A 13,696-nucleotide genomic window follows, 5' to 3' on the forward strand; every position below is an offset into this window, starting at 1 on the left:
AAATCATTTTCTTTACTTTTCATCCCATTTTAAACTAAAAATATTTAAATATTTCTAACTCTTTATTATTTCTGATGATTTCAGGTTGAATTTCAGAATAAAACCTGCTGTCAGTTTAATGACTCTGTTCTTCATCTTGGTCAGAATTTATCCAACAAACTGATTTTACTGAGATTTTCTCTGATTCTTTAAATTCTCCTGAACCAGAACCGTTTGGAGACGTTCTGGTTCCATCAAACATCGAGTTCAATAAAGATTCAATAGATTTAGATTGAAAACTTTGTATTAATTTAGAGTTTAGTATCAATAAACATCCATCATGCAGATTATGTTTAGAAAAAAAACACATTTTAGGAAAAAACATTTTTATTTAGAAAACATTATTTATGAAACAGGCAACACAAAATATTTTATACAAAATTAAAGAAGAAACATTAAATAAAAACATTTATTAGAAATAAACAAATGTTCAACAGAGCAGCAGGTTGGACCTTTAAGTTCCTGCTGCTCAGTTCAGGTTCTGCTGGTTCAGATCAGATCCTCTGTTAGAAATGGACCCGTTTTCTGCAGGACGACTCTGACCAAGTATGAGTTTTTACCAAGTAAATATTTATTTTTATCTCTTATATTCTGTTAGAAAATGTGATTATTTGACTCCAATAAACATAATCTAGCAGCAGTTATCAGATCATAATGTAAAACTGGATCACATTAGATGTGATTAAATTAGTTAAAATAGTTATCTATGAAAACAGGAATCAACATGATCATCACAGGTTATGACATGGTTACAAAATGTTTGTTTTTAGGTGTAAAATGAAAAAAGAGTTTTAATCCCATCCTGTCACTTAAACATCTTTATTCCATCTTCATTTCTAAGTTAAAACCTGTCAGCAGAAACAAGCAGAAAACAGAAAATAGATCCGACCGGATGAAGCCGTTTCCTGCAGTGAGGTCACATCCGTTTTTACATCTCTAAGAAAAGTCAGAGGAAACTGATTTTATGCTCAAACGGCTTGCCATACCGGACTCGCCCTGTCGGAGCTGAGTTCAGTGAAAACAACCATGACGTCACAGTAAAATATGAACATCTGTCTCTGGTTTCCATAGAAACACAGAGAGCAACATCTGCATCAGGCAACAAACTGGAATCTGATCCAACATGAACCTCCTTTAAAATCCACCAGAGATCTTCAGACTTTAATTAGGACATAAAGACGGACAACGCCCAGATCTCTGAGGAACTCACTGCGCATGCCCGGGTTCTGCTCTTCTTGTAAATCACGTGACTTCTGTAGAAGTGAAACTGACTGAGTTTATTTATAAAGTTTTCTTCATGTGATCTGTTGAAACTCATCAGGTTGAATCTGGAAGCAGAAAAAACAACCAACTGGAATCTGTTCATGTGAACGTCACTGGAACCAGTTTAGATCAGAAACTGAAGCAAACAGGAAGTCAGAAACTTTAAACTGGATTTTAGAAAACTGATGTAAACATTCATTATTGACATTCTGCTTCCTGTCGGGATCCAGATCCAGATTATTATAAAGTAGTAAACATATGACGTCATGTAAGTGGATCCTGCTGCTGGAGTCTTCACATGGAACGATGCTGCCACCTTGTGGCCAGAGATGAACACTGCACTCTGTTCCAGTAGAGTCTGAGATGGTTTGAGCTTCCAGTGAAAAGTTTCTGCATCAAACTGGTAAAAACTTTTATATCAGGGCTGAACTGGTTTCTGATGTAACTTCTCTAAGGTTAAAAAGGGGCGGAGCCTCAATTAATCAATCAATCAATCAATCAATCAATCAATCAATCAATCAATCAATCAATCAATCAATCAATCAATCAAACTTTATTAGTATAGCACATTTCAGCATCAAGGCATTTCAAAGAGCTTTACATAAAATCAAACAACAAAAACACAAAAACACAAAGCAACATAGAATCAACAATAAAAACAACATCAAGTCAGATTCAATCAATAAATTTATAATTGATCACGTTTCCAATAAAACTCTAAACAAGTGGGTTTTTAGTTGAGATTTAAAGGAAGTCAGTGTTTCAGCTGTTTTACAGTTTTCTGGAAGTTTGTTCCAGATTTGTGGTGCATAGATGCTGAATGCTGCTTCTCCTCGTTTGGTTCTGGTTCTGGGGATGCAGAACAGAACCAGAACCAGAACCAGAACCAGAGAGTTCTGTAAGGTTGATACAACAGCAGCAGATCTTTAATGTATTGTAAACAGAAACAGTTTAAAGATTCATCGTGTTTCTGGGTCGTTTTGGTTCCTGGTGAGAAATTATTTAGTTCTGATTCTCAGTGTAAATATTCAATTCCAATAAATTATCATTTTGTCTAAACATCAGAATTTTTGTCACTTATTTCAGAAACTGAAACTTTTATATTAGATTCATTGACCTCTGAACCTTCATCGGAGCCTGCAGGCCGTTTTTTAATCGTATTTTCCGGGTTCAGAGTTCATGGGTTTTAAATGTAGAATGAAATATTTCAAGTCTTTATTTCTTGTAATTTTGATGATTATAACTTACAGAATCAAAACCCAAAAATCAGAGAAAATGAAAATATTCCTTCAGAATAATCAAAACTATATTTTAAACAAATACAGTTTCTATAGATCCAGTTCCTGGTGGTCTGGGTTCCTTTTGCAAGACTTCCTGGATGATACCAGACAGAGGTTCTGCTCAGGTTCTGCTCAGGTTCTGCTCAGGTTCTGGACATCCTTCAGGTCATCTATTGATGGTTCTGCTGTTTCTCATCTTCCTCTTTATTTTTAAATAATTGAGCTGCTCACTTCTTTTCATTGTTTCACCGAATATTTTCATCATATTTTCATAACTTCTTCCTGTAAATCCTGGAGGTTCTGAAACGTCCCATCAGTCCCATCAGTCCCAGTTGGACCAGTTGGACCAGTTGGATCAGCTGCAGCTCCTTCAGGACGGAGGACTCTGATTCTCTGGAAGGAAAATCTGGTTCTGTGGTAGAAACACAGGAAGTGACCAGAAAACTCCTAAAATTAGATTTCCTCCTGTCATTGAAGATCTTTTAGGAAAAACAAGTTTAAATTATTTTAAGGTATCAGAACTTTAGTTATGAATCATATTAACAATCCTCCAGAGATTCTGTCTGAGGTTCTGGTCGGGTTCGTTTGCTCATCAAACGCATGAAGCTTCTGGAAGATTTGGATTGGTACCAAGTCCTGCTGGGAAATGAAATCAGAATCAGAAATGGACCGGACCGGGTCGTTGGGTTTTTCTCCTCATCAGCAGAACAGGAGGAGAGGTCAAATGTTTAAACAGCAGATCCTGGTTGGTGAACTTTGACCCAGAAGGTGATCACATGTTTACCACAGTACCAGGTTCAGTTCTCCTGAATAAGAGTGTAACTGGACCACAGAGCAGATGTTCTGGTCCACTGGACCTCCTGGAACCAGAACTCTCTACAGAGTCCAGACAGACTGCTGTTCTACTGAAAACTAACGGAACCAGGAGAGGTCCGACTGGTTCTGATGTTTTCTGAACGAGGAGGAATTAAATCTTTCCAAAGTGGAGATTTTTTAAAAACTCAGTTTGTCTTTTATTCCAACTTTCACACATTTTGAACAGTAACTCATCCATCTGTCCACTAGGGGGAGCTCGTCTTCCTGCAGCTCCAGTCCTGCAGCTTTAAGTCTCTCTGCTTCAGCTGGATCCAGTATGAACTCCCAGTATAGATCTATAGAACTGGACTGATGACAGTGAGACACTTTAATCATTTCACTTTAGTGTGGAGGAAAAGAGACAAATCTTAAAGTCAGAGGATTCTGGACAGTTTCAGTTAGAGAGGGACGGACCAGACCATCATCATCATCATCATCATCATCATCATCATCATCATCATCATCATCATCATCATCATCATCATCACCATCATCATCATCATCATCATCATCATCATCATCATCATCATCATCATCATCATCATCACCATCATCATCATCATCATCATCATCATCATCATCATCATCATCATCATCATCATCATCATCATCATCACCATCATCATCATCATCATCATCATCATCATCATCATCATCATCATCATCATCATCATCATCATCATCATCATCATCATCACCATCATCATCATCATCATCATCATCATCATCATCATCATCATCACCATCATCATCATCATCATCATCATCATCATCACCATCACCATCACCATCATCATCATCATCATCATCATCATCATCAGGAGGAGGAGTCAGGCTGCATCCTGCTTCAGGTGAGTCTGGCCCCTGGGGACTGGAGTAGGAAACCCCTGGTTTAGTCTGAGGTCAGAATGAAGAGCTGAACTTTCTGAGGGAACTTAATTTATTTCTAAAAGTTTTTATGAACTTTATTTTTCAACTTTTTCATGATTTACTAAAATAAATAGGGAAAAAGAGCAAAGTTGAATATTCTTTTATTTTGTAGAATATTCATCATCATATTCAGGATGTTTACCTGCAGTCTTTGTCCACCAGGTGGCAGCAGAACCTGCAGTATTTGTCCACCAGGTGGCAGCAGAACCTGCAGTATTTGTCCACCAGGTGGCAGCAGAACCTGCAGTTCTTCATGATGATAAATTATGTTTGTCTCTGCAGGTTTATTGATTGATTATTGATCCTCTGGTTGATCAGACATGATGTCTTTAACTCATGATGGTTGATGGTGAAAACATGAAGAACTCTTAAAGCTGCAGCTGGAGCTCAGAGGAACCAACTGGACCGGAACCAGTGAAATCCTTCAGTCTGATCCAAGCAGAGTCACTGGGAGAACTGGAGTCCAGATCCACTGGGCCTGGTCAGATATCCTTCATCATCATCATCATCATCATCATCATCATCATCATCATCTCAGATGTTCTGTCTGGTTCTGATCCATTTTATGTTTTATTATTTAGTTTTTTCTAACATCCATCCATCCATTATCTGAACACCCTTCTTCCCTAATGGGGTCAGGAGGGTTGCTGGTTCCTCTCCAGCTGCGTCCCGGGTGAGAGGCGGGGTCACCCTGGACAGGTCGCCAGTCTGTCGCAGGGCAACACAAAGACACACAACCATTCACACACACACTCACACCTAGGGAGAATTTAGAGAGACCAATTAACCTGACAGTCATGTTTTTGGACTGTGGGAGGAAGCCGGAGAACCCGGAGAGAACCCACCATGCACAGGGAGAACATGCAAACTCCATGCAGAAAGACCCCGGGCCGGGAATCGAACCCAGGACCTTCTTGCTGCAAGGCAACAGCTCTTTTTTCTAACATGTCTTATGCTAACCTAGCATCGCTGCTAACCATTAGCCTTCCTGTTAGCAGGAGCTTCAGATGAAGCTTGAAATGAGGCCACATGATCAATGACATCACTTCCTGTCCAAACATTCACATTTTGGAAAATATTTTTAACAATAAGTTGAAAATATTTTGACTTTTTATACTTTATGTTTATTTCTCTTGATATAAACATAAATAAACAGCTGCTCTGCTGTTTGGTTTGGTTCAGACTCAATGAATATGAAAATATTTGAACTAATAATCAATTATTATTATGATTCACTTTTGCAGAAACGTTGATTTTCTGCCATTTTATTTTCTGTTTTCCATTTTTAAATCAAACATTTTCATAAAAATCTTGATGCCATTCAGAAACTTTAGCAGAGAAAACTGAGCTGCACAGGAACACATCATATCTGACCTTTGACCTTTGAAACGTCATTTAGTCATTAAACTATTTAACATTCAGATTGTTACTGAAACCTGGACTGTTGTTGACATCTTGCTCTGCTGTTTATCTGAAGCTGTTTGGATGATTTTCACTGCAGGTCAAAATATAATTTAGTTAAATTTAGTTTAGAAATCAGAACAGATTCTTAGATAATCCAAAGCAGATTAAAGAGAAATCAGAACTTTAATGTTTTCCTCCAACAAACTGAACATCTGGACTCAGATTAAAGTCATAAAGATGAATAAAATGTCTTCATGCTGTTTGGACTGGATTTTATTCAGGAGCATCAGAAGAACAGATACATGCCGCACTTTTCAGAATATTTATGAAAACATTTCAATTCTCCTTCCACTTAATTATTATGCAATAATAAAACATAAAATTGTTCAAAATAAATGTAGATCATTTTTCAGCTGCTGCATTTTGTGATTATTGATTTATAATTGATTATTTTAAAGGGACATTTCACACATTTTACATCTAAAATACATTTCTTTGTGGTTTATTTTTTAATATAACAAATTAAGACAAACAAAGAATAAAAGTGAAGAACTTCAGTTTGTGGAAAATTTAATTATGACAGAAATCAAACTCCCAGATTATTTATCTAATATTGATGTTTTGAATTTAACATTAACTGCAGTTTATCACAGATTTTCTTTAGATTAAATCAATAAACAACCTGAAGGTTCTGCTTTGGTTTCACACTCAGGGATTTTTTTCTGTTTTAACAAGTTTGTTCTGCGGTTCTGAGTCAGTTTTTCTCACCTGCTGCTGTAAAAAACAGTTTCCACTGCAGAACCGCAGACAGACAGACAGAGAGACAGACAGACAGACAGACAGACAGACAGACAGACAGACAGACAGAGAGACAGACAGACAGACAGACAGACAGAGAGACAGACAGACAGACAGACAGACAGACAGACAGACAGACAGACAGACAGACAGACAGACAGACAGACAGAGAGACAGACAGACAGACAGACAGACAGACAGACAGACAGACAGACAGACAGACAGACAGACAGACAGACAGACAGACAGACAGACAGACAGACAGACAGGATCATCATGTTCGTTAGCAGCAAGCTGCAGAACTGCTGGTTCCACTGGTTAAACACGTTAAACTGGTTAAACTGGTTCAACATGTTAAACTGGTTAAACTGGTTCCACTAATTAAACATGTTAAGCTGGCTAAACTGTTTAAACTGGTTCAGCATGTTAAACTGGTTAGGCTGGTTCAGCTGATTAAGCATGTTAAACTGGTTAAACATGTTAAACAGGTGAAACTGGTTAAACTGGTTAAACTGGTTCAACAGGCTTTGAGGTTTTAACAGTTCAGACATTTAAAATAAAAACAGTGAATTACTGAAAACATGAGACTGAAACATTAAATACATTCATTTGGTTCTACAGACAGATAAACTTTCACCAGGAGCTGGTCGATCATTCTGGGCTTTAACTAGACCGTGGAGGTTCCTGCTGGACCTGAGGATTACCTCAGGGTGGAATAAACTACTTTTGGTTCTGGTTGGTGATCTGGAAAGAAAAACATGAAATTAAATCACAAATAAACCAAAGTGAACCTGAACTGTTTGGTTCATAATGAGAATCAACTGGAATGGAAACGATTCAGTTCATGAGATTGAACTGAAATGACTGTAAATAAAATAAATCAGTTTATTTAAAGGACCACAGAAACAGCAGGTTATCACTGTAATATATAATATGAATAAACAAACTGAAACTTTATCTATAATCATCTCATTATGCTTTTAGCTTCATTTTTGTAAATTTACTGAATTTTCTATGAATTTTCCAGAATAACTGATTCATTTATTTTCAACCTGTTGCTTCAGTTCAAACTGTTTTGATGCAAATATTTTTTATTTTTATTTTAAAGTTTATGTATTCATTTATTATTAATAATGAGAGCAGAAATCAGCAGCACAGGTCTGTCCAGGACCACATCAATCTGCATAAAATAATTTATTTTTCTGTCTTTCTGACTGAATCCAGTTTTATTCAACATCACTGTTTCTGATTTTTATATTTCAGATTAAAGATCTGAACAAGAAGATTCATTTGTGCTCAGTTTTGTGTTTAGAGAAGTTTTACCTCTTTTCCTGGTTTCTCTGATGATTATCTGTCCATAACTGACTTCATCTGTCGTCGCCGTGGAAACGCCTGCAGACGGATCGCTTCCTGAAAAACAAACCATAGAAGCTGAATATTGCAAAATGTGGACCGTCATTAAAATGTAGATGTATAAATAAATAGAAGTGACTCACAGCTTCTGACAAAAAGAATTAAAGACAGAATCTTTGTTTCTTAAGATATTTTTAAAATTAATCTTTATTAGAATAATATTTTTATCTTCTGCTTTACATTTTATCTGATCTTCTACTTCTTGTTCTGTTTCCAGATTAAAATGAAACATTTTTATACTTATTTTTAAAACACTTTCATTATTTTATTAGTCATTTTTTAACTTCTAATTTTTCCTTCTTACTGTTACTTACTGTTTGATAGTTTAATGCTTTTTGTCATTTTTTCATTTTTATTAGTTTAACTGAGTTTTATTGAAATTATTTTAACTGGTGGTTGAATTTATTTTAATAACTTTATATATTTTGTAAACATGTTTATTAAGCTGCTGTTTGATTTCACTCCATATATTATTTTATAAAACCTCACATCACCAGGCAGACAGTCAAGAAACAATAACTAAATATTTGGTAATTATTTTCTGATGGTGCAGCAACATGATCATATTTTTATTAAAAGTATAAATTACCAAATCAAAGCTGCTGTGGTGAAAGTTCAGCTTTAGGATAAAAACACTAAACATGCAGTTTTATTTACTTTAACATATTTAAAATGTCTTATTGTCATTAATATTTAATATTAGATCATCTTTAATGTTAAATTTTCTCCTGTTTCAGTTCACCTCTGGAAGTGCTGAGAATATTGAACTTACAGACATTATTTATTTATGATATTATAACATCATTTATATCACTGCTCTCTGGTTTCTAAAAGCTTTTAAAGGAGAATTAATTCAATCATGAACTGAGAAAAAGTCCAGTTTGGTAATATTCTCAGTTTGTAAAATCACAGGTCCATAAATGAAGATGAAGATCATCAGATGATGATTCTGCTGCTCTGTCACTAAAACTGAGAAAACCTGAACAAAAAACCACCAGAAGGTTTTTGTTCTGATCCATTGAGGATCGGGTCCAATTCAGTCGACAGACAAACAAAAGATAAAAATTAAAAATCAAGTAATTTTTACCTTCAGTTGTTATGAAAATGATTTGTTTATAAAATGACTTTAAAAGAAAATTGAGTTTGTGATTTGAAGCCTTGAAATTGGCCTCTATATTTGATATGATTCTAGCAGCATTTATCACTCTGTGTTTTAATACTTATGATAAAGTCAATCTGTGGTTATAGTATGAATGTAATTAAAGCTCTGAGGGAATCAAGATGGAATTTGGCTTCAATTCTCCATCAGATCCATCAGATCCATCATTTCCTCTGTTTCCTAAACAAACGGATCCGATTCTCTGGTCAGAGACGATGGGAGGAATCAGGTTGGTGATTTACAGACCAACCTTTGACTGGAAAGTGACATCAGACACTTTCAGGTTGTTGTGAGGAGAAAGTTTCTAAATGAATCTCTGATCATTTCCTGCTTCATGAAGATCAGGAGGCGTCTGCCTCACTGCATATGTTCTCTTGTTTCTATTTTGAAGAGTTTTCTTGTTACTCTCAAAATCTACAACGATGTTTGTAGTGAGACAAAACACCAACAGCAGTTCAAGGCATTTCAGAGGCGTTTCTGTCAAAACCAGAGTCTGTTGGCTGCAGCAGCTGCAGCAGCTGCAGCAGCTGCTGTCTGACCTTCGTCACTCTGGTTTCCCTCAGGCGGTGATTCTTCCCAGGTCCGGAGCCACTGAAGCCTTTAGCTACAGTTCAGAAGACCTGAGGGCCCTCGTGTCTTTAAACGCCTCCTTCTCCATTACATCAATGGAAACACACCAGTAACAGACCACACTGCCCAGTAGGCGGCCGTGTAGGCCAACATGGGTTAAACATTAAAGATATAAAGTTCATAAACTTAATAATCGCTCTCAAATTAAAGGTTGATATTTTCTGGATGGTATGATGTTAAAACAGTCCTGTTGTTTCATTAATATTTAATATTAGAGTGCCAGTTTTAATGAAACATGGTAAGTCACGAGAACATGTCTGACTGTCAGCAGCGGAAACCACGATGCATTTCACCTCTGTTTACTCAATGTCACAGTTCACATCAAAGCAGAATTAAACAGTTTCAATCAGGTTGAACGGAATCAACAGTCCACGAAGTCCAAACCACAGAGCGACCAAACGGCAGCAGCTCAACCAGCCTCTGATGAGATTCTGCTGTGGTCCTGATGAGAGAAGATCCTGACCAAAAACCAGCCAACAGAGGAACAAGACCAACCAGAACGGGTCCAACCGGTCAGAACACAAGGTCAGAACACAACCGGTCAGAACCCAACTGGTCAAAATCCAACCGGTCAGAACACAACCGGTCAGAACACAACCGGTCAGAACCCAACGGGTCAGAACCAACCTCTGTCCCTTTAAGAACCCAATCTCAGAACTCTGCCTTCAGTCAGAACACGGAGATACCGAGTCAATAAACATTAATAAAGACAGTTTAGTTAAAACTAAATATTCCTCTACTGGTGAATATTTAACTGTTATGAGAAATAAAACTGAGGTGGTTCATAAAAAAATTCAATGGAAAATAAACTTAATAGTTTGGATATTTTAAAGTTATGATCAGTTCATTATAATAAAAACATAAAAACCTTTCAGCTGATTTGATCAATTTATAAGAAGATCTATTATCAATCGGATCAATATTGGAGGATATTAAACCTCCAATATTTTAGGTTTATTAAAATAAAGTTTGTTGTTGGTAACAAACAAAGTTAATGTTCCAACATGAAAGACAAAATGGCTCCTTATCAGCTGTAACTTTTCAAACTGCCGTAAACTTTTAATACTTTTCATAGATTATGAGCAGAATATTATAAAGTTCTGGAGTTTTTCTAGGAGTTGATGAGAAACAGAAGAAACTTCAGGAAGATATTTTACCAACCAGACGCAGAATATAAAAACAGATTTTATATGGTGGAAAACCAGGAGATGAGAAATTAGATAGATAAATATTAATAGTTAACATTACTTATTAATAGTTAACATTACTTATTAAGAGTTAACATATTAATAGTTAACATTACTTATTAATAGTTAACATTACTTATTAATAGTTAATATTACTTATTAATAGTTAATATTACTTATTAATAGTTAACATTACTTATTAATAGTTAACATCATTTATTAATAGTTAACATATTAATAGTTAATATTACGTATTAATAGTTAATATTACTTATTAATAGTTAACATCATTTATTAATAGTTAACATATTAATAGTTAACATTACGTATTAATAGTTAATATTACTTATTAATAGTTAACATTACTTATTAATAGTTAACATCATTTATTAATAGTTAACATATTAATAATTAACATTACTTATTAACAGTTAATATTACTTATTAATAGTTAACATATTGATAGTTAATATTACTTATTAATAGTTAACTTATTAATAGTTAACATTACTTATTAATAGTTAACAACTGAAATCATAATAATTGAATCTTTCCAGTTCTCCCAGTTCATCTGACTGTGAATCCCAGCAGATCTCAGTTCTTTAGAGGAGAATCAGTGATTCTGATCTGTGAGGATGAAAACAGATCTGAAGGATGGACTGTGAGGAGAAACACAAGTAGGAATCGATGTGGAGATGATTTTGGGCAACCAACTGGTTCAGTTACCTCCTCCCATCAGATACTGGTGTGTACTGGTGTGAGTCCAGGTCTGGATCCTCCAGCAGCAGCAGCAGCAGCAGCAGCAGCAGCAGCAGCATCCAGCTCTCTGTCTCTGGTAAGATCAGACTGTGGAGTTAGTGTTGCTGAAGCTGTGTGGAAATGGATGAAATGCTGTAGTTTGTCTCTGTGTTGAGGTGGATCAGTGATCCTGCAGAGTCCTGTCCTCCCTGTGATGGAGGGAGATGACGTCACTCTGAGCTGCAGAGCAAGGAATCCAACCCACAACCTCCCAGCTGCTTTCTATAAAGATGGCTCCTTCATTGGTGATGGATCATCAGGTCACATGACCCTCCTCCATGTTTCCAGCTCTGATGAAGGCCTCTATAAATGTAACATCACAGGTCATGGAGAGTCTCCATCCAGCAGGATCTCTGTCAAAGGTCAGAGGTCAGCAGCTTCTCTGTTTGCTTCAACCTTCATCAGGAGACAAGAAATCAATTATTACCTTTGATTCATTTCAGACAGAATCTCCTCCACTCCTCTATCCATCACCTCCATCCCTCCATCCTCTTCTCCTCCTCCTGGTTCATCTTTTCCCACCATCACAGTCGTTGTTTCCATTTTTATTTTTATCTTCCTGGTTTTTCTCTCATTGATTCTTCTGGTTCTTCTGGTGAGACGATGTTCCTGCAGGAAACCTGAAGGTGAATTTTGAATATTGTTTTTTGTCATTTTAACAGAGCTGCAGTTTAACTTTTTTTATTTGCATGTTTTGTTTTAATGATTTAATAAAGTTACTCTGATGAGTTCTGCTGGTTCTTCTGTTTATTTCAGCTGAAGAAGGAAAAGATGGAGAAAAGGAAATTAAAGAACTGAAAACCTTCATTAACCAGCTGCAGCCAATCAGAAGCAGCAGAGGTAAAACTAGCAGGCTAACAGTTAACATGCTAACAGCTCTGCGGTAATTAATGCTAGCAGGCTAACAGTTAACAGGCTAACAGTTAATTACTTATTAATAGTTAATCTTACTTATTAATAGTTAACATTACTTATTAATAGTTAACATCATTTATTAATAGTTAACATATTAATAGTTGTGGTTAGTAATAGCTAGCAGGCTATTACTTATTAACAGTTAACATCATTTATTAATAGTTAACATATTAATAGTTAACATTACGTATTAATAGTTAATATTAGCTTATTAATAGTTAACATTACTTATTAATAGTTAACATCATTTATTAATAGTTAACATATTAATAATTAACATTACTTATTAACAGTTAATATTCCTGTTATTGAATAGGAAACATATTGATAGTTAATAACTTATTAATAGTTAACTGGGAGGTTAACATTACTTATTAATAGTTAACAACTGAAATCATAATAATTGAGCATCCAGTTCTCCCAGTTCATCTGACTGTCTGCAGTTTGATCCAGGAAGCTCTTTATAAACGAATCAGTGATTCTGGATCTCTGAGGATGAAAACAGATCTGAAGGATGGACTGTTTGTGCTGCAGGAACCTCGATGCGATGATGAGGACAACTGGTCCATCAGTCAGATCTCCTCCCAGAGCCAGATACTGGTGTGTCAATCTGGGTTTCTGAGTCCAAATCTTCTGGATCCTCCAGAGAACAGCAGCAGCAGCTGCAGCAGCAGCAGCAGCATCCAGCTCTTCATCATCTGGTAAGATCTTTCTTCTTGCTGAAGCATCTTAAGGAAATGTGGTACAAAGATATGAATCTGTTGCATTCTCTGTGTTGAGGTGGATCATGATCCTATAATACTGTCCTGTCCTCCCTGTGATGGAGGGAGATGAAACCCAGCTGCAGAGCAAGGAATCCATCACAACCCTCCCACACTTTCTCTGCCAGGAGGTCAAAGATGGCTCCATTCATTGGAGTGGTTTAGAAACATCATGAGTTTCTGACCCTCCTCCATGTTTCCAGCTCTGATGAAGGCCTCTATAAATGTAACATCACAGGTCAGGAGAGTCTCCATCCAGCAGGA

The 13,696-nt window shown here is 36.2% G+C and overlaps 1 protein-coding gene across 1 annotated transcript; it reads left to right on the forward strand.

Annotated features, from left to right (window-relative positions):
- Window positions 1-11,687: 11,687 nt before the first annotated feature.
- On the forward strand, window positions 11,688-13,376 carry LOC122820119. The gene is made up of 5 exons (XM_044097293.1): window positions 11,688-11,793; window positions 11,873-12,118; window positions 12,200-12,382; window positions 12,513-12,639; window positions 13,115-13,376. Exons 2-5 carry the CDS (start codon window positions 11,911-11,913, stop codon window positions 13,374-13,376), a joined length of 780 nt encoding a protein of 259 aa, XP_043953228.1. The 5' UTR covers window positions 11,688-11,793; window positions 11,873-11,910.
- The last annotated feature ends 320 nt before the right edge of the window (window positions 13,377-13,696 follow it).

The sequence above is a fragment of the Gambusia affinis genome, linkage group LG18 (genome assembly GCF_019740435.1).
Source record: "Gambusia affinis linkage group LG18, SWU_Gaff_1.0, whole genome shotgun sequence".
NCBI classification, from domain to species: domain Eukaryota; kingdom Metazoa; phylum Chordata; class Actinopteri; order Cyprinodontiformes; family Poeciliidae; genus Gambusia; species Gambusia affinis.